This window comes from Cavia porcellus, unplaced genomic scaffold (genome assembly GCF_034190915.1).
Source record: "Cavia porcellus strain 051 isolate PalLab524CR breed Dunkin Hartley unplaced genomic scaffold, mCavPor4.1 scaffold_10, whole genome shotgun sequence".
In the NCBI taxonomy this organism is placed as follows: Eukaryota; Metazoa; Chordata; class Mammalia; order Rodentia; family Caviidae; genus Cavia; species Cavia porcellus.
In genome coordinates, this window is record NW_026947493.1 from 4,406,015 (window position 1) to 4,433,809 (window position 27,795).

Here is a 27,795-nt window from a genome sequence, read left to right on the forward strand (position 1 = left end):
AATGGTCCCAGACCAATGATCCATATGGCAGTTTGAAGACAAATCGGGGAAAGCCTCATAAAACTCAATGGCCCTTGTCGGTGCCACGTAGCCGCCCTGACACCCCGGGCTCTGGCTGCATGGTGTCACTCCTGCATTCTCCAGTCAAATAATGGGCTCTCACTCGTTATGCACTGTGGACTTTTTAGCTAGACTTTGCTTCTGGTCACTGAGAGATGACTGCTAAAATGCCTCTTCCAGAAGATGCAGTGCCGCTGTCACTTGCAGTCAGCCCTACTGGGCTCACACGATAACGCTTCCATTACAAAATTGACGAGGCAGGGCTGGCCATGCTAGATGACCCACCGCCGGCATGGAGGGTTTGGGCTCTGGCCTGTGTGGAATGAGGCTGGGTTTTGATACAGTTTGGTTCATTATGTCCACATTCTGAAATCACAATAGGAGCTCTGCATCCTGAGGCTTGTGGGAACGTCCCCAACTGGCAGTGCTTCACTGAACACCACACACAGACTGATGTGCCGGAAGGACAAGGTGGACAGATGGGAAAGGCTGTGGTCTTTATGCTGGGCATCATCCCAGACGGACCCTCTGCCCTCAGTGTCTCTCCTTGGGGCTGGTTCTGAGGGACCTTTCTGCCATAATAAGACTGTAATTGTAAGCATGGTACTTTGCGTATCTACGAGATATCCTGGCAAAGATCAAATCTGAGGGGGTAAAAGGAGCTCTTGGATTTGTATCTATCTGGTCAGAAGTAAGAGTGTCATGGGTCCCCGTATTGGTCCCTGCTATTTAAGTAAGAAGAATTCTGTGAAGAAGTGCTCCCTTTCCTGCTGAGTGCGGCCTGACGCTGGCCAGGCTCTCCTTTCTCTGTTTGCTCTCCTATCACCTCAGCAACCTGAACCTTAGCTCTTCACTCACAATGAGAACCAGCCCTGGCAGAGGTTCTGGAGGCAGTGTGCGTCACAGCTGCTCTGCTCCCTGTATATGGAAAGCCTTTGCCTGTGCTCTTTCTGGACAATCACTGGATCCAGAGACTGAGCTGAAAAGTCTACTTGTTTTCTCCCTCCCTCTCTCTTTTTTCTCTTAATGATCAACTTAATAATCAACTAAGCTGAAAGTTTAACAGGGCACCAGTATGCTAAAGTCACTAGTTCACTGTAAAAAGACAGTGACAGTGAGTCATCACTAATTGTAAATTCTCAACAGGCATAATTCTTTCAACAAACCATGTCTGTGTGTGTGTGTGTGTGTGTGTGTGTGCGTGTGTATACAAAATCAGTTTTCATTTAGTTATTCTTCAATAAATTATGGTACATATTACAAAGGAAGTATATCACATTTATTTTAGAAAAACATATATATATATATATATACTTAATTCTATGCTCTATTTTAATAAAATATTTTCAGGGCCAAGGGTTTAGCTCAGTAGCATAAGTGCCTGCTTGGCAAACGTGAGGTTGTGAGTTTGATCTCTGGTATCAAACAAACAAACCTCTTCAAGCCCTATAAATGCTGTGAAGGACCCTTTTCTTGGCTGTCATACTTACTTAGGGGCAAGAAAAAATTTCCCAGTTTTATATTTTGTATTCTGTACTTTGTGTTTTAAAATTAAAGCTTTTTTCTATATTTTTAATATAAATCAATATCATATGGAATTATATTTGATCTGTCCATCCCAAGATTCTGGAAATAAGCCACTCAACTTTCTTTTTCATGCATAGTTAAAATGACTGTACCATTAGCTCAGGAGAAAAGAAAGTGATACAATTACTTTCCTATGGCTTGTTTTATTGTCTCCACAAGAGTGTTGTTAGGTACATGTGAAATATAATTTTTGTGGATTCTAACTTTTGAGTCAGTTTTTGAGAAAGTTAAGTTTGAGAGTTAACTGTTCAACACACAAAAAAGGAGTGAATTAAATTGTCCATTACTTAAACTTACAACTTTTTAAAAGTACTTAAAACACAGGTTCTATAATACAATGCTTGATTACCTAGTATTACAAAAGTAGCCTGTGCATAAAGTGCAATGTCGACCACAGGAATGGAAATGTCTACTACAAATTTGCTCATGCATTTTTTTTCAAAGTTATAGTAAACAGAGAATGACAGGGAAAACTGGAATGAAGAATAATCTGGCCTTGTGAGAGAAAGTATAAAGACAGGATAGATATCTATCAAAGGATAGATACTATTTAAGAGCACAGCAAATCTTCAGCCCCACAATGTCCATATCAATCAGAAACTTATTCTGAACCTTAGTTTAAATAAAGTAGATACCATCAAGGAAGCTTTGAAACAATTTAAATGACCAGTTCTCTTCTCCAAAGCTTGTGATCCTCATGCTTGGAAGTGAAAAGTAGACAATAGTATTTTCTCCAAGATCACCAGGTGATTCTGAATTGCATAATCAAAGTTAATAACCTCTAAACTACATAGAAGCAGGTCCCAGTATTTTCTTAAATTGTTGATTTAGGAGTGCATAGTTCAAACCAAAACTGAAATTGCAAATATAGTGAGCCTAAAATTAGCAGGACTAGTAGTAAAGCAGTGCTGCCCCTCTCCTTGTGAATGCTCTATTCTTAGGCAGGGTGATCTGCCTCTTGTCTCCACTAATTGGATCGGATCCCTAACTGGAACCTCTGAAACAGTAAAGAAGAAAATAAGCTAATTGCAAAACTAATTTTACAAATGAATTTTAAGGTCCTCTGAAAGTACAATTTGACTAAGGCTTTCATACTTTCAATTTAAAATAAAGTGTAAAAATCTACACTAAAATTGAATTAATAACTCAAAGTGGTATTTTTTTTCTCAGCAACCTATCTTGCAATGATTTCAATATTAATATATACCAGGAAAAATAAACTACTTGCTCAAATTATTTTTAATAATTACTGAAAAAATTCTCAGTATTAAAAAAACTCATCTCCTATAAAATCAATTTCTTCACAAGCCTATTCCTTTTTACTATTAAAAAATGGTCTTTGTTCTTGAATCGCTTGGCTGGCGTGAATGCCGGTTGGTTTCATTTCCTTTCCTGTCATCACAGATTAATCAATGCAGGACTTATTCTCACACTGGGATAATAACTATTCGAGTTCTTCAGCACAACACGGATGCGGCTGTGTTCTGTAATCGACTCAAAGTGAGCACTTCGGTGCTCCAGGACACAGCATGCAAATTCCTTTTGCTTTCATTCATCTCCAGACAGTGTATTAATACCATTCTCCTCGCTTCCACACAGCTGTCACCTAAAATGCCACTGGAGAATGGGTGCATAATTAGCTCTTCAGTTCACACATTAAATACGGTTTAATAAACAGCTCTCTTCTCAGAGAAGACTGCTGTCCATGCGTATCTGTCACTCAGAGCATTGCTTAACCAAGCTAATGTATGCACTATATTTAAAATGTGTCCTTATTGAATTATGAGCTATTTGAACATATCCAAACAATTTTGGTAGCTCTGATAAGTTAGAAAAATTTTAAAAATGCATATTTTGATTTGGAATTTGTGTCAATCAAATATTTATGCTCTAAAAAATAAATTCAAGCTGTCAGATATCAAATATAAATATATATAGTACAAACCTAATAAAACTCTAGTGAATACTATGCACCTATTCAATAAATATCGACACATTACACATCAAATTTTCAAAATAGTCATATGACATTATTCAGCTATATTTAATATGTAAGTGTTCATATTTGTCTTTTGGCAAGAAATAGTCACTTAATATTTAATATGAGATTATCTGCAGGTAAATAATCTGTGATGTATCTCAAAAAGATACATGACTTTCTTGAAGTCCACATATTTATTATTTCAACAATGAAATATGGTCCAAATGACACAAAACATAGTGTACAGAATTCAAACCCAGCATGGTGGCCTGTGCCCATTGTCCCCGCTTCCAAGGCAGGAGTCACTTGAGCCCACAGGTTTGAGCCTAACATAGAAAGATCTCATCTCAATAAATGTACTTATACTATATTACAAATCAGAGTAAATTGTCAAGCTGAATTTTCAAGCCATCTGAAGGAAGCCTCTAAGAGAGATTCCATGTATGACTTTTCGAGTCCAGGGCCTGTGTTTTTCCTGGAGAGTGGTCTCTCATCCGTGCCCAAGGCCACATGCTCTTTCTACCATGAAAATCAGGTCAAGCAGATGTGGGTACAACTGACTCTAGGCTCTTCGGATAACTGTCCATGTCTGGGAAGTGGCCGGGAACTTGGAAACTGAGGCTGTTCCTTTAGCAGAAATAGACATTCCTTTGGAGTTGAACATCCACATCCATGGTATGATCAAAAGGCAACAGCAAAAGGTGACTAATTCAGAAGGAGAGTGAACAGAGAAATAGAGATACAAGGTGTGCACTTTGGAATAAACATCACTGATGTAAAAGATTGCACAGCTCATTAGACAGGAGCTATGCAATGATATTAGTTAGTACAGGAAATATGCAGAATTCATGAAAATCATCTGCATCTGACACTAGTGGTCTCACACCATCTGTACGTGCACTGCAATTGTACTATTTGGGCAATTGGCTGTCACAGGATGAGCAACCTGCTACTGACTACCTAACGCCTAAATACCCACTGCACTGCACCTGATACCACCAGAAGGTGTACTAATTGGGTGTCAAGATGACGATGTTGAGTTTTACTTTTTGTCACCAAAGCTGATCCTTGCTCTGTCTGTATGGGGCATAAAAACATGAACATTCTCCAGTTTAAATCTCATCATCATATGCGTTAATATGCAAGTACTTTTTCATATTTTGGCTATGAATATAGGGATGTGTATCTTTTTCCAAATGAACATATTAGTGGTGAATTGTCAGAACATATACAAAGGAAATGAAACTGTATTTTGTCAAGGTATGATACTAATGACTGAAAAGTGGAAGAAATTCAATGATAGGAAACATTTAAAGAAATTTTAAGTAGCTTGTTCTGTGCTCTCATTTTAAATAAAATGTGCATATTAATAGATTAAAACTATTGACAAAAATATGATGAATGCAAAGAATCTAAAAATCCAGCAGTGTAATTTGGAGTGATTTAAATTTCATTCTTTCTGTTTACTTACATTTTCCACAGTGAACGTATACTAGTTTTTAGAGTAACAAAAAAATCTTATTTTTAGATTAATCAGATTTATATATCTGCTTAGATTTCTAAACTATGACAAAAAGGAGTTTTATGTGTATATTGTGGTACAGAATTGAAATCAGTACCCTCATAGTAAGTGGCATGCCCAGCCCTTTATACTTTTTATCTTTCTCATTTTTTAGGCAGATCACTGTACTCGCAATGCTCCACCCTGCCCTTCCAGAGAGCTGTGATGACAGCTATCTCACCAAGCCTGGCTAGCATGGAAGAGTTATTTTCAGACATCCGAGACAGGAAACGAGGCACTTCTGCTGAAAAGGTCCGTTCCCTGTCCCGGGGCAGAGTGTGCTTAGACATGGTGAACCCCAGGCCTTGGACATCTGCAGGGGCGCAGCTCTTTCCCTGACTCCAAGCACTGCACATGCGGCATCCTTTGCTGTGAGGTCTGCACCCTGACACAGGCAGCAACACACCTTTGAGACTTATTCGCCTCAGTCTCCTGAACAGGACCTCAACCTCAACAAAGTCAGTTGTTACATTCTGTCCTGAATAATTATTCCCTGACATGAAAATTAGGACTCAGTTTCCAGATTAAAATGCGCACAGAGTTAGAATATTAATATTTTCCCACAAAGAGAAAAGGCATGTTGAACATGAAGAGTAAAGGTGAAAAAATTGCCATCAGATTTTCCTAGAGGCTAAACAAAAGACATAAAAGAATGGTCTGTATTTACACATATCATTGTCTAGTCTTGCAACACTCTTTGTATGACTGAGCTGAAATACTAGTGAGCAAATTGCTGCCTACTAATATCTTCTTACCTGGGGCAGTAAAATCCTTTTCTATATTTTCCTCATTTGTTTATAAGGAATTGTGTGCTGGCAGTTTGATCAACGTGATATCTAGTGCTTATGGAAGGCTGTAACTTCTAAATTAAAGTGGGATATTCTTGAATGTTGGTTCATCAGGAGAACCAGGCAGCTACAAAAGCTCAGGACCCATGGAGTTACAGAAGAGAAGCCAGTTTCCCAAACATGTTATTCTACCTCTCCATCACATGGATTAACATTCCCAAATATAAATAATTAAGAAATGGAAATTCCATCTCTCATGGATTAGTCCATCAGATATCATTGATTCATCTCTGCCCTAGATGTCAGGACTTGGCCTCAGGTGAAGGAGAGCCCAGGAGCAGGATTTTACTAAATTGATGTACTAAGTAAAGAAAATACTGACTTTAATTTGAAAATGAAGATCCCATTTTTAAAAACTGTTTTTAGAAGAATATCATAGTTCTCATTTAAACATAAGCTTCAAGAGATTTTTCACTGTAGTCTCCAGAATTAAGAACAGTGCCTTATGTTAGTGATTAAATAATTATGTATTAAATGTGTAGTGCTCTCTAACCTTGCAGAACACTATAAAAGTTTAGAGTACTGATTTCTAAATTCTAAATTCTACACTCATATGGTTTACTTGGTGCAGTTTACAGTACGGAAACCTCTACCCAGCAGGAGCCAGGTAAGGATGTCCACTGTGTATCAATCTGCTCCAAGAGCCTGGCACTGTCTACGTGCAAAAGACAAATGAATTAAAGAAAAGCCCAGGTTGTGTCTCATTTCATTTATTGTCCTCAGCAACTAAATGAACAATGCACACAGTCTGACTCCTGCACAGCTAAGAATGTGACTGGAATGACAGAAATAGTTACTGCTGTCTTTAACTCAGGATGCTCCAGGGTTAAGGGGTGGATGTGTTGGGGTGCTAGGTAATCTCACACCTCAAACTGTTTGAGCTATGGTGTGGCTAACTGCTTGAGCTCTGGGTTTTGGATGCTAAAGTTTTTATTAAACATCATCTCACCTCTCAGGCTTTTCTACTTTCAATGAGTGAAATACATATACAGAACAGAGCTAAAGCTGTTACTTCCTGTGGTTGCTCACCAAGTGAGCCAGATCTGTGCCAACTTGTCCATCGTTTACTTTTCTGAAAATTTGTTTCTGAAAATAGGTTTCATTTGGAGAACACTGCTACCTCCTGCAGCAGCAAAAGACTGGGTTAATTTGCTGAGTGCTGGAGAGGTTTCATTTGAGGGTGAGCTGTGTGATCATTTTTGATTAGTTCTTTACTTGTTTTTCTGGTAGAACAGTATAAAAGGCTTTTCTTCCATTAGAATAGTGGAATAGCACCTGACAACATTTAGAAAACTATACCTAAAAGGAACATCCTTCCCTTTAAACTAATTCAGATTTAAAAGTAGCAGATCTTGTGCTCTAAGATCCTCTAAACTCTGCTCCTGCTTTTGGTAAAAAAATAAACAAACAAATCTAAGCAATCGAACACTTTTGGATTCACTTTCCTGTTCTGTCACTAGCTAATTTTTAACTGAGGCAAGTTAATCTGTACTGTGAGCCCTCATTCTTCATCTGTAAAGTGCAGATAATGACGTGAGTGTCTGGGATTGCACAGGGGAATTAGCATATGCAGTCAGATGCACATGTAATAATCTTTGGCAGTTTGAGGGGTTGAACCCAGGTCTTCACGCAGTTGAGCAAGTGCTCTATTGCTGAGTTATTGTCCCAGCCTGCTATGGTTTCCATTACAGGTTATTTGTATCACCTCTAATCCTCATCTTATCTCATGGCTCAGGGCCATAATAAACTCCAGGTGGGGTGACAGTGGAGTGGAGTGGTGTAGAATACCCAACCACTGGTGAGTATGGAACAGCAGGGGCTGAGCCCTGCAGCTGTGCTCACACAGGTATGCATCCTTGTGTTCAGCTTCCTCTTAAAGATGGAGATAAAGCACTTCCTGTATCAGCTCATTATAAGAAAATACAGGAGAAAGTATTAAATAATCAGCCTGTGACTGGCAAGGATGGTGATGGTGGTGTTTCTGTCTTGCTGCTGGACTCCCCTTGTGTTACTTGGTTCCAGAAAAAGCCTGTTTTTCTGCTCCCATCACTTCCCCTTGTCCTCCCTCCTGCAGCACTACAGCCTCCTACAGGGCCCTGAACAAACAGGCAGCATTCATCATCATTAAAGAGAACAGGATTCTGAGTACAATTTTAATAAAAATCCATGAAGGCAAATATTTCTGAAAGTATCATTTTTCAGTGGTGGTCATCTGGTGTGCATCTTAAAGAACCAGATACTACTCAGAAATCATGGACTATATCAAGATCTCATAGACTCGATACATCTGTATTGGATGAACTTATGATTAAAGCGGTATGTTTAGTTGAATAATACATTTTAAAATTAACTAATTTCATGGCATGAAGAGCTTATTGATTATTCTCATAGGCCAAGCATTATTGGGCACTTTTAAGATCAAGACATGCTAGAAAAATAATTTAAATAATTTAAAAGTTATGTTTTAATAACAATTTCTGGACTTTAAAGTCTTAAATACTTTAAAGGTGTATTACTTTATGATCTTTGTGACACAAAAAAGATAGTGTTGTCATCAAATTAATTACTCAGGCAAAGGATGTGGAACATGGAAGACACTATTCAGAACACTCACAGTGGCTGTTGAAAATGATGTATGATTGTGATTAATTGCTTTTGAAATTTTGATCAAAATTGATCTGTCCCATTTGAAGGCACTGGCTCCGTAAGTCAAATCTTACCCTGGAATTACGTAAATCAATTCATCTTGGACTTCTGTGAAAACTGGCGGGTGGGGGGGAAAGTCACTTTCATCAGAAAGTCACTTCTGAGTTGTCAGTGACTGATGGATGTACAGATTTCTCTATTTTAGCAAAGAAAAGGTCTTACCGTAGCTGTCATAGGCATCCTCATTTACTCCATGACCGTACTCATAGTATTCAGGCACACTGCAACAGATTTAGACAGCAATCAATGTTACTGCAATGGGTATGTGGGGGTGGGGGAGACTCCACCCAGAAACTCCAATGGAATATGAAGTCAGAATGTGTGCTCAGATAACATCCCAAGAGTCTCTAGGCATAAAACACATTTCTAGAAAGACAGTCAGGGAGAAAAACCCAGGTTATTGATCAAAAGTGCTATGATTTCTTTCATGCTACTTCACTATTTCTTTACCACTGTCTTCCAGTTTGATAAACCAAGCTTCCGCTAAAATGTAAGTACAATACTTCAAAATTTCTCAAGAACAAAAGTTATAGGGGTCTATTGCCAAGAGAAAGAGCTATATAAGTTGACAAGCTGGTCAAAGTGGATGGCCTTCAATGCTGTTATCTTTGGAAATACACATCTTCTCTTTCCAACATTCCAACTGTGATCACGTGCCCCCCAGCACTGCCCAGCCGCCTCTGTGCACTTTCCAAACAGAGAAGGGATTACTTTTCAATCAACGATTTCCTAAATACTTCCACATTTCAATCGCTGTCAAAAGGCTGTGTTTTATTCAAAGTATACTTCACTGCCATCCACCTCCCTCCTGCAATCATCCTCCCGTTTTTCCTCTGAGGCTTCATTTCTACTAGTTTTTAATGTCTGACATATGTTCCATCCTTTTTTAAAATACTACTTTGGCCACTTTTATTTAAAAAGAAAGAGACAAAAAATGGAGAAAAGAAAAAGAACGGTAGAATAATACATAATTACAGAAAAATAAATAGTAAGAAATCACCCGTTGATAAGTTACATATTGTCATCTTAGAAATAGCTGTTCAAGTCACAAAATTAACGTATGTAAAGTGACATTCAAATAGTGACACTGCCAACAGTTCTGCTCAATGATTCAACAAAAACTTAGTAATGTGGTTATCAGTCCTACACACTTGTTTTTTATCTTAAAGAGGGTAAGAATAAACATATCAAAACAGAATAAAAAATTCAAAAAGAAACAATTTAAGCATTTCAAAGCAAGTCCACTGGAGATCTTCACTGACTATCTTATTGTCTCTAGTTTTCTTCCAAATAGTTGTACCTATCTTTGCACACATTGAATACATACTGCATATTATAGAGCTAATCAAATCATTACAGGATCATGAAGGCTTTTTAGGTCTTTAAGATCTGACATTGGGGAAGATAATAATGACTACCATAGTGTCTCTCATTCTCTTTGTAGTAGCTGTCTTTATCTTTACGTATGCTGAAATTGAACTTAAGAGACTAGACTAATGTTACTCTGAACAGTGAATAATAGTATTGCTAAATTTTATATCATAATGCTACAGAATTAGCATTGGTTTTCTTAGTGTCTCTTCTTCAGAGTATCTGTTCATTACATTTTGCATTATATAATCTGTTCCTTTCAATAGTTTAAAAAATTCTTCCCATGTGTGAATTTCTACATGTATATCTATCCTCTCTGTATTATAGGGAAAAACATATCATAACAAGACAGCAAAACAAACTCCTAGAAAAAAAGCAATGAAAAGGACACACAAGACCACAATATTAGGTGATCCACCATAGTTACTATGCTTTCTCTTTTTATTTTCAATAGACTTGTCCACATCATCAGGCTTAATATATTTAAGCATAGTATTACATAGCTATTCTTATAAAAACACAACTTTGAAAATACAGTAGGACTTAAGAGCCATTAATAATCAGAACCAGTATGGTTATATTTTACATCTTGTCATCTTCAGAGTAGTTTTCTCTACTTTTAGACTTGATACTATCAAGCATACTAAATTCGAATAAAATCAGCCAAGGCAAAACCGTGGTCTAACAAACCAGATTCAAATAAGATCAGTCATAGTAAGACAATGCAAGTAATACAGGGTTTCAGTTTAAGTTAATAGGAAATTAAGGATAGTTACCATGGTACAACTTGCTATTTTTGGGTTAGCTGTCTGTGCACTCAAATCTGTTATGAGTGGATAGACCAGAACAAAATAAAATCAAACTAAACAAAGCGATAAGACTACTGTGACTTTTAAATCCTGATACACTATTAACAATGACCTCTGCCTTCCCCTTTTAAGCTATTTTTCACCTTTCCCCTTCTCAGGATGCTATGTATGTTTTGGGTCTCACTAGCTCTTTTAGTTTTTAGATTAGGGGGCCAGCCGGTTGTCTATCTGAGTGCTGCTGAACCTTTTACCCCTGAGCTTGATCTTGAGCTGTGCTCCTTTACTCACTAAAGTCATAGGGTTTGCCTTCCTTCCAGCTGTGTAGTTCTACACTGCCCAAAAGTGTCATAGCTTTCCAATCTATCTGCGGCTGCTGGAAGAGGTGTCCCTATTTCTCTCTGATTTCCTGTCACATATAGCTTTGCTTTCTCATCTTTCAGTTTATTAACCCTCCTTCAGGTTGAGGGAGCCTGTCTCCTAATCTATTCTGCTTGTTTTTTTATTTTAATGTATCAAGGCTATCTATATTAAAGATTCTAGCTTACCGTCTCTGCCTCATGTCTGCTACTCCACTTCACTGCATTAATTTGTCCACCTTACTCCCTCATTCCACTGTCTGCCCCATTCATTGAGGCCTCTCTGCCACTGTTGCTGGAATCCTGGTATCCCTTCCTCTCTCTCTCTGGAATGTCTTCAGCACTCTCTGTAGGGTTGGGTTGGTGGCCATGAACTCCCACAGTTCCTCCTTGTCTTGGAAACATCTTATTTCTCCATTAAATTTGAGAGAGAGTTTTTCTGGGTACATCAGTCTTGGTTGCAAATTATTTTCTTTCAGGGCTTGGATAACTTCTCCACAGGCTCTTCTCAATTTGAGAGTTTGTGTTGATAAGTTTGTTGTTATTTTGATAATTTTCCCATTGTAAGTAATCTGCTTCATTTCCCTGGCTGCTTTTAGTATTCTTTCCTTTTGGTGGATTTCTGAAATCTCGATTATTATATGTCTAGGTGTAGATCTGTTTAGGTTGTGGTGTCTGGAGTTATGCCTCATTTATCTGGATGTCACTTCTTTTTACTATGCTTGGGAAGTTTTTCTTTAATATATCTGTGAATATTTTTTGTAGTTCATTTTTGGTTACTCCTGCTTCCTCGCTCACATGCTTTATTCTTAAGATATGTATCCTTGGGGCTGGGAATTTAGCTCAGCGGCATAAGCACCTGCCTTACAAGCAGCCAGTCATGAGTTCAATCCCTGGTATCGATAAAAAAAGGAAAAAGACAAAAAAAAAAGTTATGTATCTTTTTGTCATCTTCTAGCCTTTTGATTGTTTCTTTCTGGTTCCTCGTTATTTTTAAGAGGTCTTTTCTTTCATGATCATATATCATAAATCTCTCTTCAAGTTTCAAAAGGCTAACTTTAGTTTCTGTCAAGGCATTTTGCCAGTTTTCAGTGGAGTTTTGTTTCCTGGTAATCTTTTTGGATCTGTTTCATGTATTCTAGGTTATGTTTAAATTCTTCATCAGAGGTTTCTCTTGCTTTTCTGAGTTCCTCCATTCTTCCATCTGTGTTCTCTTGGGAGGAGGTTATCATTTCTTTAGTTAATCACTTTATATCTTGCCTCACTTGGATCAGAAGTACAGTTGTAAATTTGTCTATGAGGTCATGAAGGTATTTCTTTATATTGGCTGATGTTGTGTCTAGTATTGGATGGTTACTGTGCTGGTTCTCTTCTGTATTTACTTTTCTTGGGCTTATTTTCCCATGTTCGGCAGCTGGAGATTTTTAAAATTTCTATCTCTTGCCTTGTGTCTGGTTTCTTTCAGACTGGTGTGTCCTGGGGGTCTCTGGCCCTCTCCTTATTGCTTAGGGTCTTTCTGAAGTGTGCTGACTAGAGTTTTTGCTGCCATCCCCAATTTGTTGTTATCTGAGGTACACACATGGATGCAAGGACAGTACAGGCTAGCCTCCAGCCTCTGTGCCAGTCAATCTGCAAGTTAAGTTGTACCTTGTGAATGTCACAGAGTCATGACAATTTTGTAGCTGCTTATTGGGTTCCAACCAGTGGGACAGTTCAGCCCCAGCAGACCCTGCCAGTTCTCTCTGCACCAGGATTGGCTGACTGATGTCACCACAGTGCAGGGTTCTGCACAAATCCAAGCTGTCCTCCACCAGACCTCTCTGTGCCAGGGGTGACTATCTGATGTCACCATGTTGCCAGGCTCTGTCCAACTCCAAGATGTCCTCCACCAGTCCTCTCTGTGTCAATGACACCGCCATGGTGCCAGGCTCTGCCCAATTCTAAGATGTCCTCCAGCCAGCAACAACAGCCACAGGATCCAGTCCCTAGTACTCACTGGGAATCAATGCAGATCTTCCTCTTGGGTCCACTGCACACTGCGCTGTGTGTCTTCACTGCATTCCCAGCACAGCACGTTATCGGTCAGAAAACTGCATGGTGTCCAGTTTCAGAGCCCAGGAGCTTCTTGAAGTCTCCTCCAGCATAGTCAGATGGCTTTGGCTACTTCACGTGGCCCCAGGTCGCAATTTCCTGCAGTCACCAAGAGCCAATATAGGTTTTCCCCTTGGATCCACTGCTCACTGTGCTGCATCTTTCTGTTAAGGGTCTGGATTTGCTGCCTCCTGTATTCAGCAGCTGCAGTCACAGCGTGACCTTGGATGTCTCGACGTGCCTAGTACACGCAGAATGGGGCTCAGTGAACAGGTTGGGCTTCAGCTCTCCACCCACACTTTTCCTTTCTCTTCCTAGTTTTATTTTTCCCTTCGGTTACCACCTTGGTTAATAAGAATTGTTATCCATTTGTCTGGCCCTCTCCATGTTGTCATATTCTAGCATGTGATCTGATTTCTCCACAGAGAGTCTGCACCCAGCTCCCTAGCAAGCTGACATTTTTTCTCCCCCACTATATGTACCATCCTTGAAACGGCTGCCCTCCCATTTATTGTCTCATAGCATCTGCTTCTATAGCCCAGTACCACAAAACCCACAGAAAAGGGTGATTTGTACAGACCCTTCCTGCATGTGTTTGAGGGCAGCCAGCCCAGCTGCTGCTCCCACTCCTTCTCTTGTCAGGATCCTGACATTTTCAAATTCAGTGGTCTAGATTCAGTCACCATTTTATCATAGAACATGGTTGATCATTCTGTGTCCTTTCAAACACTTCATTTCCTTTGAGATCCCTCTGAGGGTGTCTGAACCCACTTCATTTCTCTATTCTTCTCTATTGGTGCCTTCCCATTTTCCAACCAACTGAACGTGGGCAGCACTGGGACTCAGTAACCAGAAGTCTCCCCTTTGTGGTCCACATTCCCTATATTTGCAGCTGATGCTGTGGTCTGCATACTTTCTGCTCTGAGGACTTCCACACTCTGTCTCCCCACACAGGCCCTCCTGGCTCCTCTCTCTCATGCATGCCCCCTGTTCATTTCCATTTGCATGGCAAACTGAACATATCCAAGTGCAACGTCTTTCCAGCTTGGTCTCGTTCCTTTTGCGTTCCTCACATCTTTCTCAGTGGTGACTCCTTTACCACTGCTTCTTTTACTAAACAGCATACTATTTTCTCTTTTCTCTCACATCCAGTGTTTAATTTGAACAGCAGATTCTTTTACTTCTGTTTGCAAAATACGTTTATGACCTCAACATGTCTAAACAGATTCATAGCTATAGCTGTGGTTAAGAGCTCTCACTTTAACAAATACATTTACATTTTAACTGGTCTTGTGCCCCGCTTGCTGTTTCTGTTGTCCACAGAGAAGTCAGTCATTTTTATAGGTGTGAATTAGATCTCAAGAATTCTCTACTGAAAATCTATAGGTGTGAATTAGATCTCAAGAATTCTCTACCGAAAATCTTTCATATATTTTAGCAAAAAAAAGATAAAAATCTTATTTGCCCATGTGGCTGGCTTCCCTGGTATGTCCACTCTCTCTACCACTCATTCCTTTTCCACTCAGCTCTGGGCCTGCTGAGCTCTGGTATGCTCCTTCAACATAGCAAACACATGATTGCATCAGGCTTTTTTATTTCCTGCTCCCACTTCCTGCAACAGTCCTCCTCTGGCTGCCTGACCAATCCCTCGCTTGTTCTTTGCTCTCTCACTGTAATGCCCCTTGAGATGTTTACTTGCTCAACCTGTGTGAACTACACCTACATGTATCCCTGGCATTTACCAGTCACATCGTACATGACGTATGAATAAATACACAGGCCTATTTTGGGGCTGCTTTCCTCGTGTAGAATGCAAGTGCCTTGGTATAAGACTTTAATTCCTCTCTGCTCACTTGCTGTTACTGTCCTAGGCTGATTTCCTGGAACAATCTTTGGCACATGGTAGCTGCTCAAACTATATTTATGAAACAAAAGAACCAACTATTCATAGAAAGATTGGTGCTACGTAGTCTCACACAACCATATCATAGTTTTAAAAGGGCGCTCACTAGGTAAAAAGTGATGAAAAATAAGTTAGCATTTGAATAAACAATTCCTATATACTTTGGTTTTACTTTGGGATCGGTAAATATTTATAGTTTTCCCTTCAAAAAGCTCTATGATTTAAAGTTAGGTATTGGTCACTTATCCTCTTTTTGACTTTTAATTCATAAATATCTCAATATTATTTATTTCTTTTATATGATTAAGAAGGTGGATTAAATTTAGGGCTTCATGCATTCAAAGCAGGAGGTTTCTCATTAAGCTACACCTCCAGCTTGCATCCCTTTTAAGCATGAAATATATGCTGTGAAAGTGGCTTAATATCAAATATCAACTGTATAAGGTCTGAGGTTGTGCGGAGGGTGCCAAGGACAGGGTACAAGAGAATAGAGAAAGGCCTAAACTTACACTCTCTGAATGTAGCTGTCTATATCCCTCCAGGAATTCTCAGAGGTCTCAGTATATTAAGTATTAAAAACTTCACTAATAGAAAATGAAGAAGAAGCAAATAATGTAATATAGAACTCTTTTTAGAGATGAAAAGAGAGGCAGAGACAAGTTTGATGATCATTATGGGATGCAATTTATAGTGCACTAACTTCCATTTTTGTACAAAAAAGCTGAGAAAAAAGATGACCTAGCCCAGCTCTCCTTGCTCAGAAGATTTCCACACAAGACACTCAGTGAAAGCACGCAGTGAAATATGCTCCTTAATCTTGTACAAGGCTGTGCCACTGGCTGGTGGTTAAGTGTTTCTGTCTTCCTTCATGTACTTGTCTTAACAGGAATAATTCAATCTGATTCAGAATCTTCATATAGATGTAGCAAATTCCTAACAATTTCCTTATTACATTAAATCCATGGAAGACCAAGGGAAGACGGTCATGAAAAAATAACAAGCAGCATTCCTGTTAGTAGGAAAAGAGACACTAGTATTTTGATTCCAACTTTTCCCTGCCTTTGTTGCAATCAGTTTTTCTGACTAATCCTCTGATTGCACGTCCCAGAGTGTGCTGGATGAAGACTAGCAGCACCAAATACAATCTTGTGGTATTATTATATTTATCACTGTTACAATTTTTATTTTAATAGATGAAAATAAGAGAGAGAAAATGCATAGCAAAGAGAGACACTCTGACAAAAAAGCTGCAGTTGTTGTCTATCATAAATGATACATACACACCAAAGAGGAATTCTAACTTTTAGAACTCTGAAAAAGGAAAATGGAACGTAAAGAACATTTTTAAAATAATGGGTAATGGAGAAATGATGGGTAATAATCATAATGGCCCCTACAGACTTTGTAACTTTGCTATTTGATATCAGTTTTTCCATGGGAAAATCCTACTTAGGTAAATGGCTTGAAGGTAGCAAATGTATCTCTCAGTTACCCATTTAGCTTGATGTAGCCCTGTAATTAAATTAGGAAACATAGGATGTGTGCAAAGGTAGCCGTGGCAACCAAGACCATTTCTGATGTAGGAATAAGTTCCTCATCTTGGACTTGTGTTCCTTCACCTTCTTAGGCTAGCATTTATCCTGCAAACAAAGACAGTGTCTAAGGATCATGGACTGAAACAGAGGAGGATCTCTGCCTCCAAATGGTAACAGGAGTAGATATACTCTGCACTCTCTTTTTCTGCCAAGATTGTTAAAAAAATAGATATTTAAAAATATTGTTTGAGAAACTAAATCTAGAGTTTCTAGGTCACAATAACTTAGTTGACCATACAAGTCATAGCTCTACATAGTTTAGTATGTAGAAGTATGGACTGTTATTAAAGTCCTAAACTATAAAGTTATTAACTTAATAGAAAACTGAAGGACACAAAGTTAAAAAAAAGTCGATAGAGGAGGAAGCAGATGGTTCTCATTATACCATTGCCAGTGACAACTTAAAAGCTAACAGGCCCTGTACATTCATTCAATACCAGGGAAAAATGTTGAGTAAAGCCCAATGGTTAGTGATCCTTGTTGCTTTTCAAAAATTTATGAGCTACAAAAGCTCAAATCAGAAGGGGTCACATTGCAAGAAGAAATGAAAGTAAATGGAACCTTCGTGAGAGCTATTTATCCCTGATTTTTGTTAGTTTTATAATGTAAATTGATAGAGGGGTCAGATATGTGAGATTTAACAGCATTAGAGAAGTTAGCTGCTTTGTTCTCCAATAGCAAGAGATAAGTGTTGCTTGAAGACGTCTTTCCATTTTCCCATTAGTCTTTGTGAATGTACATGATGCTTAGAACATTTCTTAAGTCTCCCAGCATGGACTACTAAGAAACATGAGATAAACACTGTGAAGTTTCCAATGAGGACATATTCTACTGTGCCCGATGCAGAAATGGCCATAGATAAGTCCAGTTACCCTATCAGTATGAAGAAAGTCCTTCTGGGAAATCCAGCATAACTCCCATAAAAAAGAACCAAGGCTGCCAGATACACTAATCAAAAACTTACTTCTCTGGCTTCCTCCCTGCTTGGCAGGATTGTGAGCTGCTGTCGCCATTTGTCCGTTCAGTTTTTCCTTCTGTTTTCCTAATGGCAGTGTCTGTGAGTGTTATTCTGCTCATTTTTGGCCACTTCACACTGAATGTTGTGCATTGGTAGGGTAAGGAGGAGACCAGTAGGAAGGATAATGTGTTGTCAGACTTCAGTCACATCAAGACCTACCACTGAAAAGGCTGCATATTTCCTGGAGAGCCTGGATTGCAGTCAATCCAACTGAACTTGGGTTTTCTTGGATGGGGAGGAGATAGGTACATTTGTTTATTTACTTTTGCTTTTTAATAATGGAAGAAGGAAATTTACATATATTTAGATGACTACAGGGTGTGGCTATGAAATACTTCTAATTGCATCCCTCCAAAATCCATTTGTTCTTTCCTTCATAGATGAAACTGATCAGCTCAAGACTCATATTCCCAGGCACCCTTCCACGTGAGCACTGCTATGCATGGAGTGATGTCACAAATCCTTTACAACATAAACAGTTTTTATCACCATGGGTTGGAATTTTGTTGCCAAATTATTTCAGAAAGCCAGTCTAAGGAAAAAACTTTGGTGTGGAGCTTTTAGTTAGGAAGTTTGAAGATAAATAATGGTAGTTTTTAACTATATAACATTCAATTTCTTTTTCTCTACTGCACTCTATTTTCATGAACCTGGCTGGAAATGTCAGGGCTTGGAGCCTTTGGAACACTCAGGTTAAGGATGGAATCTGATTAGTCTGAGTCTCTCAGTGAGGCACTTGCACCCAGCACAGCTGCTGGACAGGTCTGTTATGGAGGACAGAGGTCAGAAACTTTTCTCTCCTGCAAGCCACTGGACTGTGGTACCTATTTCAACTTAAGTAATATAATTGGCAGTTAAAGATTAATAAAAATTCGGTAAATATTTCTTGAATGAACAAATAAATTATTGGACAAAAGAAGTCAAAGAAGAGATCATTGTATCTCAAAGACAGTCTCAGAAAATTTAGAGATTGCCCAATTATATTGACAGCAATAGGAACAGTAAAAGAAACCAAAAACCCACTCACTTATTTTCTAAATTCAGATTAAAGTTTAAAAGTTTAATCTGATATTGTCCCTGCCTTCTTTATAAGACTGTCTTTTCAAACATGTATTCATATCTAAACTCTTCTTTTTTATATAAAAGCTAACATATTGTGTAGAATTTTATCAGTAATTAGATATTATCTGGGTCAATGCAGGTAATATGCTTAATCTGATTTTATATATGTGCTAGATCCTAGAGAAATTGTATTTGCTGTAACCACCAGGGCAATTAAGTTTCAAAAAACCAATATTTATTGTAATTTAAATAATTCCTGTTTAATTGTAATAGTGTGTAAAGAAATCTTCATCTCAATGTTTTCTAAAATATGAGCTACAATTATAGTGAACTGAAAATTAAATCAAATTATGTTTATACAGCATTCATTTGACCATTTTTTACAATTTCAATATGACAAATGAAACAGATACTATGAAAAAAAAGTTTCTGAGTAATGATAAAAGTGTAAAGACAACAATGTATGCCATTTTTCTAGCCAATTTATGCTTTTAAAATTTTGTTGTTATTGTATTCAATGTACCTAACGTATTTGAAAAGATTTTTACATAGACAAAAGGTTATGATAGTCAGACAAATTAACATATGTTAATAAATATAGTGTAAAAATCACATATGGTTTTAAGGGTTACAGTTAGAGCTAGGGAACCCTAACAACCACATAAAAACACATTCCAATTTGTAAAATATTAAAAATCAGGACTAAAGAATGCCTTGTGGAATTTACAGTCTAGTACAAAAACAAATAAATGTTAAGCATTAATTATAAATTCATTTTTTATATTCATCAAATGCTGAAACCCTAAAAGTAAGTAGAAAGTGGTCAGAGAAGAAGGAATGAAGGAGGCTTACACAAGAGTCGAGCCCAGCCAAGGGCGATGGACAAGAAGGGCGGCATCAGCAGTGACTTCAGGGTGTAGGGAGTCATCAGAGGTGGATGGGGCTCAGTGTTCAATCTCGAGAGACACTCAGGTGACAGAGCCTCAGAGATCTTGTATTTGCTATGGGGAGCAGTTTATATTTTATCTTAGGAGCACTGAAGAAAGGCATAGGTATGATTGTGTTTTAGGCAAGCCACCACGTTGTTGATATCTTTCTTTTTCTGAGGCTGTACCATCAGCACCTGCCACAGTGTCAAACACACATCAGATGCTCAACAAAAATTCATTGAATAAATGGATGAATGAATAATTTTTACAATATTTATCTACTTTGTTTTTATTTTTACACTAATACATATTTTTTGCATCCATGAACTCACACTTACTTATCAAATTAAAATGGCTGTGGGAAATTTTCATATTAAGGTATTTGAAAATATAACTCAAAACTGTTTCATATCAGGAGATAATACATTCAAGATTTGCAGCATAAGTAGGAAGTCTATTTTTAACAGGTTTGCACATGTTCTGGATTAACTTAAATCAGCAATTCAAAAGAACCTTTTAAAAGACTTGGTAGATTCAGAGAGCAATCTATAAATTAAAACTCATATTTCATTTGACTTTACAGAGTCAAATGTCAGGATTACAAACAAGCACTATTTTTGCTCAATTTTTATGAGTATTTCAAAACATGTTCAGTTAAGATGAAACTCACGTTTATTAAGTGTTATTTCTCTGTTGATTTAAATTTTTCCTACCCCCTTGTTACTCCTATCACCTGAATTTTAGAGTTGAGAATTTAAAAATGGAAATTGGGTCTTAAATATTTAAAATCATTTGTTTTAAATAAACATTTAAAACACTAAATTTCTTTGTTTCATTGAAATTCTTCTTCTACTGCCCTTCAGAAGCAATAGGATATTTATCTCTCCAGCATATTTACTACCTGCTTCTTTATCCAGTGGGGGGAAAAAAAATTCGTGAGAAACCATTATGTGCCACACACTGTTTGAAGTGCTACGGCATACGGCAGTCCACAAAACAGAGGAACTTGTGCTCATGAGGTTCACAAGTAAAATTTTTAAAAAATTAGACCAAGTTCTATAGTTGCCAGTATGAAAGCTGGAAAAGCAGATAAAATCACAGGCAAAGTGGGTGAGAAATTCCCAAAGAGGTGACATTTGGAGTTACAAAAGCAAGCCTCAGAAATTTAGGATAAGCTCATTCTAGTGTGTAAATAAACAGAAAACAAATTTGTGTTTTTTTCAAAATTACTGAACTAAATACATGAAACATACATAGATACGTAGACACATAGATACGTAGATATCTCAAAAGTGAGAAAGAGAAAGAACTGGGAGTGCAAGAATTCCAGCCTTGAAGAGGCTCAGTGGTGCATGACATTATTAAGTGAATTATCACATGCCTTTGCTACAAATGCACAGAAACTCTTGAATCTTAGTTTGAAGTGGACACAATTTTAATGATTTACATGTATTTCTTTGGTTGAGCCATAATTTATGAGTAGGATTTCAGTGCTTGAAACATTGGTATAATTTATAATTGTTTCAATACTTTAATCTAGCAGCAGGCTTGATTCTCCGACTGACATGTTGGAAAGTCAGTATATTTTTTATAAAAAATGGTATGTGCAGTGCAAAAAGAAAGATATTTAAACTTACAAGTGAGAGCTGCTATTTTCTGTTTTTATGAGTCTGTCATCCGGGCAAATCATTTAATCTTTCTGGACCCCAGCATCCTCACTTTAATATAAGTGATGATTTTGTCTATCTCAAATATGAATGAGATAGCCTGATAGCTCTGTGATAAGTGCGTGGTACCTTTCAGGGACCCAAGAAATATTAATAATAGGCAATCCTCCAATTAATGAAGGCATAGACATAAAGCTCCTCTTTTTCATATTGATAAAGGTTACAGCACTGAGAAAGTTTCATCTTGAAGTATTCTGAAACATTCAGTAACCATCCATGCCTTCTTAAGTTTCAGTTGATGATATTTAATGCACACAGGATGAAATATGGGCTGATTATTCATAAAGGAAGTGACATATTTGTTCTACTCATAGATTAAAGATCAAGATAGATGATCTATATAAAGCATCTGGCATAGAATTATGATCAGCTTTGCAATGATTTCCTTTATAGAAATTGGTATTTTGAGAGCACCACTTCACGCCCCATATTACACTTCTGTATGCTTTTGTCTTCTGGATTTAACATAATGCATGCATTTCTGCAAATAATCTCCTGCTGTAGATACTCTCTAATCATTTATTTTCAGTTTACATTGTATTTTTCACTTATTTTGACCCTTTATCTCACACATGAAGAGTGAGTAATTTTGTAACAAAAACATTAATCTCCTGTTTTACTGTGTACAATTCTCACTACATTGTAGAAACTGTATTGTATAAATAGATCATCAACTGACTAGGCTCAGTGGTACATGACATTATTAAATGAACTGTCACATGCCTTTACTACAAATGCACAGAAACTCTTGAACCTTAGTTTGAAATGGACACCATTTTAATGGTTTACACATATTTCTTTGGTTGAGGCATAATTCATGAGTAGGATTTCAGTAAAACACTGTATAATTTATAATTGTTTCAATACTTTAATCTAGTTGACTTTGAGCCGGGATGCATTGATGCAAGCTACACTATGACCATGTGTTAATAATGATTTATTTTCTTCCCATTCAAATCACAAATGGGATCTCACCTGTGCTGCATAATATTCAAAAATCAGTTGTTATTTATGGAAGCATTTCATTTTTACACACCACGCTTGAGAATTTACATAAGTGTACCAAATTCTATGAAAATAAAATGTGTATTGATAGCAATGATCCTGTTTTGACAAAATTTGTTTTGTTGTGAGGAAGTATGACCACCTGCATCCAGAAACTCCAGGCATGGGACTGAAGTAAGGTAAGGTTCTGGCCCTTTGTGAATGCATTTGTGAATGCATTATGAAGACAGTACTGCTACATATCAGTAATGATAAATTATTGCAAACAGAAAGGCAATCAGACCTCCAACTGCCTGCTTTTGTGCACCACCACTGTGGCATGCTTTGAACTGAAACATACTCATGCATTTTCACCTGGTCTTTCTCTAGTTTTGAGGCTGCGGAGTGATACCTGGGCCTAGAGCACAAGTCCCTTTGTTATGTTCTAATGACCTTTCCAGCCTCTGGCTCCCATCCCACTTCCCATACACGGTGCCAGGTCTCTCAAAGACAGGAGTCTTCCCATGATGACCATGGGTCCCTGGTCATTGTAATCTCTCTCTATATGCTATTTCCTCTGTTTCTTCACTTGGAAAGTGTATGCTATCCTCCTAGATTCTAGCCTAGTAGTCAGTCTCTCACTGCAGACGCCTCCAACTTCCAGACCAGGCATTATGTCTTTTATTTGTTTCTGCAAGAGTTTGATCACATCATCCTACAGCACAGCTCTCATGGTTTAAGACCCGTTCTTGTTTTGTTCTGTTTTATTTTTCACGCTCGTCCTCTAACTTAATGGTTCTCAATATCTAATAAGCATCACGAGGACATTTCGCTAGCATACAGATTCCTGAGCTTTATGCTTTAGATTCTGATTCAACTGCCTTCATCAGGAAGCAGAAATTTCTTATTTGACTTTCAGTATTTCTCAATAAACAGAAATCTGGCTTTGTATTTTACATAGGTCCAGCATGATGACACTGAGTAAGTGCTTGTTGAATAGGAGTAGTTTTGAACAGTTACACAATTTCTATGTGAATTGTTTGTCAGTCACCTAAACAGTACAACCAGAGAGATTCAGGGATATGTTTATAACTATTCTCATGGAATATTTATTAGTGGCCAATGTCAATTTAAAGGTTTCTGCTAATACCCTTGGTAATGTTTTCCCAAAAATTTCATGAAAAGGAATTTGAATAAAAAAGATAAATACAAGATGAGCTAAGAGGTACAACTAACATGCTTATTTTAAAATTAGCATTCAGCAAAAAAGCTCAAAACCAACCACAAGAGGCCTAAGCAGCAAAGTAAAATATCATAGAGATAAATGTTCATTTCTGTTCTTAGGTTAAAAAATAAATTGGAAAGATACAGGACGCTGGCTTGACAGAAGTTCATTTAGGAAGAACCTAGTTTTCACTAAAAAAAAAAAAAAAAAAAAGCTTAATACACCCAGTAATGTGACACTGGTGCTTAAAATCGTACAATCGCAGTACAGTACGTTGATGGTCTTGGAAGTAAGAAATTTGAAAGGACATTTCTTTGTGTGCTCTTATCTCATAGTAGATCTCAAGATCACTATGCCAAACTGCAAATGGACACCTGAACCACTGCAAAGATTTTAGAAGGGAAAACTGGGTACTTGACAAAACCAGAGGAATGATAAATCAAGAAAAGTTAAAGAAAACTGTCTATGTGAGCATCCATCCTAGTCTATTGTATTTCCAATACAATAAAACTAAATAACAAGTGATTATTAACTATCAATATCAGATAGAAATACACAGTTACTCTGCTGATTATTTTGGGTTTGGCTGAGGCTGGTTGATCTAGGCTGACAGCTGGATCTAATCACCAAGTTCTGTTTCAAGCTATCTACGGGGTGAGGCTCAGCCCTGCCTGAGTTTGGACCTCTGCTCACTACTGAAGTCTGCACCAAGGAAGGCAGGTACTGGGGAAGCTCCTGTCACAGCAATGGCAGAGGTAGTGGGGGATGCACAGTCCTCTTAAGGCTGAAGTGTAGAAGTGCATTATTGTGTTAGTCAAAAAAGGACACATGGTAGTGAGCAGGCAGAGAAACATATTCCATTTGTAGAAGGACAAAATCAATTGCAAAGAGAGAGGAGAGGAACTTTAGCCACCAATATTTGGTTTGGAATTCAAGATTGACAGAGGGACATGATCTTTAAGAAAGGAAGATAGATGGAAAGAAACAAAAGTTATACTTGTGTGTGAGTAGCTTCATGAGTCAGGTTAGAGGCCGATGCATGTAAACAGAGATCCTCCTCAGGGAATAGTGCTACTTCAGGTTAAGCGTTTCCTAACAAGCATAGTAAATAAGATTAAACATGGAATAAAGTGTCTAGGAAGCAATATGATGTTAGTACAAAGGGCCCAGTCATTGGAATAGGACACTTCAAAGCTTGGACCCATTATTTATTAAACTATAAAGTTCCTGCCATGGTAAACATTCTTTATCTGTAACAGGAAGATAAAACTACTTACCTCATATATAATGTCTACAAAGTACCTAATATAAGTAGCTGGCACATAGCAAATGCTTGGCAATATGGTTTTATTGCTTTTATTATTGTGAGAACCTTACTACTTTAGGAAATAATCAAGTATTCCCTGCCTAACCCTTCAGACTTTTATTTTTCCTTTCTCATATATCTCCTATAATTTAAATTACTGAGTATTATATAGTGAAAGCTACAGTCACTTTATTTCCAAACTAAAAGCTCTAAAACCAAATATTTTTCTTAAATTATGTTTTTATATAATTTAGCAACAAAATTCCAATGTAAATTGATAAGGATCTATTTATATTCATCTTCCAATACAATAATATTAGTATGTATTTTAGGTCTAGTATCCCTGGGGGCAATACAGAATACTGAATATAGGCTATACATTGTATTGGCTTTCTAAAATACAAACAGTTTTGGATAGGAAACATCTGATCTAAAACAACACAAAGACAGGATTGTCAGCCTGTGGTACATTAATGTACTGTACTGTTCCCTGTTCTACTTACACTACCAGCAAACCCTTAATAAGCATTAATGTAATGTGAGAGCAAAAAATGTTGAGGAAGTCATAAAGGGAATTTTAATTATGGAAAGTGCATACCTTCTGTATCTTTTTCAGTATCCAATATTTATGCTAGGAAAATTCTATTCCCTTTTGAGGTCCTCTCATGATCCCGTTTTTGTTTTTCCAACCCTAAGATTTCAGTGCCCATCTTTTATATTCTGGCTGTAGTATCAGGAGGAAACACTCTCTTTTCACACTCTCAGGAGGCAAGTGCAAAGTAGCAAGACCTGGAAGTTGTTTCCTGTTTTGTTTTTAGTATTTTGACATGCAATATTTTTAATATTTTGACTATGATCTCAGAGAAGGCAATGAAAGCATAGACAAGTTATTCAAGAAAGAGATGAAAGAGCATCTAACACAAAAGCTGCTGAGCTCAGGCTACAAAACTGCTGGCTAAAAAAAATGAATAATTTTATCCAGGAACAAATTTGGTTTTAATAGCTTTTATGGTTGATGAAGCTGTGTTTGAATACCATTCTTTTCTGGTTCCCGAGAACCATATCCAGACTTCGTGGTTTTCTTTGTTACTTCAGCTGAGCACTCTGGTACTCTTAATTACCTTATGATCTGCTCACTCTGTAGAACACCTGGCTCCTTAGCCATGAACTGTGTTGTTACTCCTTCGTATTGTCACTGATAATACCCTCATCTGGCTAAGTTTCACCTACGAGTGAAATACAAGGCTGTTCTCAGCGCTGCTTGAAAGGCTCCACCTTTCTCCTTAGATGGCTTCCCACATCCTCTCACATCTTCTAGTATCATTTTAAGCACAGAGCTTACTACATGCTGTATCTTTTGTCTTCTCCCTTAATTATTTACAAATAAATCCCTGGACTATGGATAGGGCATCTTCACAGATCATGTACTGTCCTCAAATAGCCATGTGGAAGGATTCTTTATTACTATGTCTTTGGAAGCAGGACCTCCTTATTCTGATTATTTTATGTAGAGCAGAATATAGAAAACAGTGGCCAGGACTACCTACAGCCAGTTTTGTTGGAAGTGTTTAGTTTCTCTAAATCAGTTGCTAGCACCGAAAAATCAGGACTTTATACTGGGAAACTGTTGCAAGGTTACATTTTCCAAAACTGACCATCTTATGGTTTAGATCTAACCTGTCTCCCAAAAGACTCATTCAGAGAGATAAAATACTCAGAAGGTTGCTGGATCACAGAGGCATTGTACTCATCACTGAACCAGCCTATCAGTGTGGCCTGGATGGAAACACAAGAGGTCAGTCTTTAGGTGAGTGCCTCTGGAAGTCCTCTTCTTCCTCCCCTCCTCATCTCCTTTTATTCTTCTTCCTCTTCCTCCCCTTCCTCTTCTCTTTCTCTCTGATTCCTGCTTGCCATGAGTTGACCAGGTTCCCTTCACCATGCCCTTCCACCACTGCTGTTTCTGCTTACAGCCAGCCTGCCCTAGAATGAACCATTTGAAACAATGAGTCTAATAAACCTTCCTTCCTATAAGTTGCAGCTTCTGGGTATTTTGTCCCAAGGAAAGGAAAGGCCCATAACAATAATTTCCATCTTTGAACCAAGTCAATCACTCATTTACCAGTGATACCTAATGCCTCTTCTCTGAAATTTGACTGGACCCAAGACTTACTTAATAACATGACAAAAGTAAATCATAAAAGGCCAGACAACTTCTATGTTGTTGACTGGGACACTCATATCTGGCACCCTGGTGTGCCATACTGAGAGAAAGCCTAAGTGACATGAAGAAGACTTTATATGAGCACCCCTTTCAGCAGTCCAGCTGAGGATTTAAGATTTAAGATCAGAGAAGAATCTTCAGATGATTTCAGGTCCTAGTCATTGGGTTATCTCGGTCTTCTGAGCCTTCTCTGATGAGCCCCAGAAAGAATGCAACAGAGACAAGCCAGCACTGTGTGCCTCGTGAAATTCCTGATGCACAAAATCTATTAACATAATAAAATGGTTATTTAATACCACAAGGTTTTGGAATGGTTTCTTAGCATGGATGGTAAGTGGAAAAGTCTAGATTTCCAGCTTATCTTGGAGAGGAAGACAGAGGAGCTACTACTGGCTGGGACCTTTTCCTTATATAAATTACATATAGTGGTATTGTGCAGTTGAACAAAGTCATTT

At 37.8% G+C, this 27,795-nt stretch overlaps 1 protein-coding gene across 10 annotated transcripts in view; it reads right to left on the reverse strand.

The window, feature by feature from the left end:
- The window catches only part of Khdrbs2 (KH RNA binding domain containing, signal transduction associated 2), a 636,480-nt gene that overhangs the window by 54,295 nt on the left and 554,390 nt on the right, over positions 1–27,795 (reverse strand). For 7 of the 10 annotated variants that reach the window (XR_010050030.1, XR_010050025.1, XR_010050023.1 and 4 more), the window contains one exon: positions 8,906–8,964. The exons of the other annotated variants lie outside the window; for them this stretch is intronic. Coding sequence is in view for 1 of the 7 variants with exons in the window: in XM_063256923.1 (XP_063112993.1) it covers positions 8,906–8,964 (59 nt within the window). In the remaining 6 variants the exon portion in view is untranslated. The remainder of the gene's footprint in view (positions 1–8,905; positions 8,965–27,795) is intronic. 10 annotated transcript variants of the gene reach the window in all.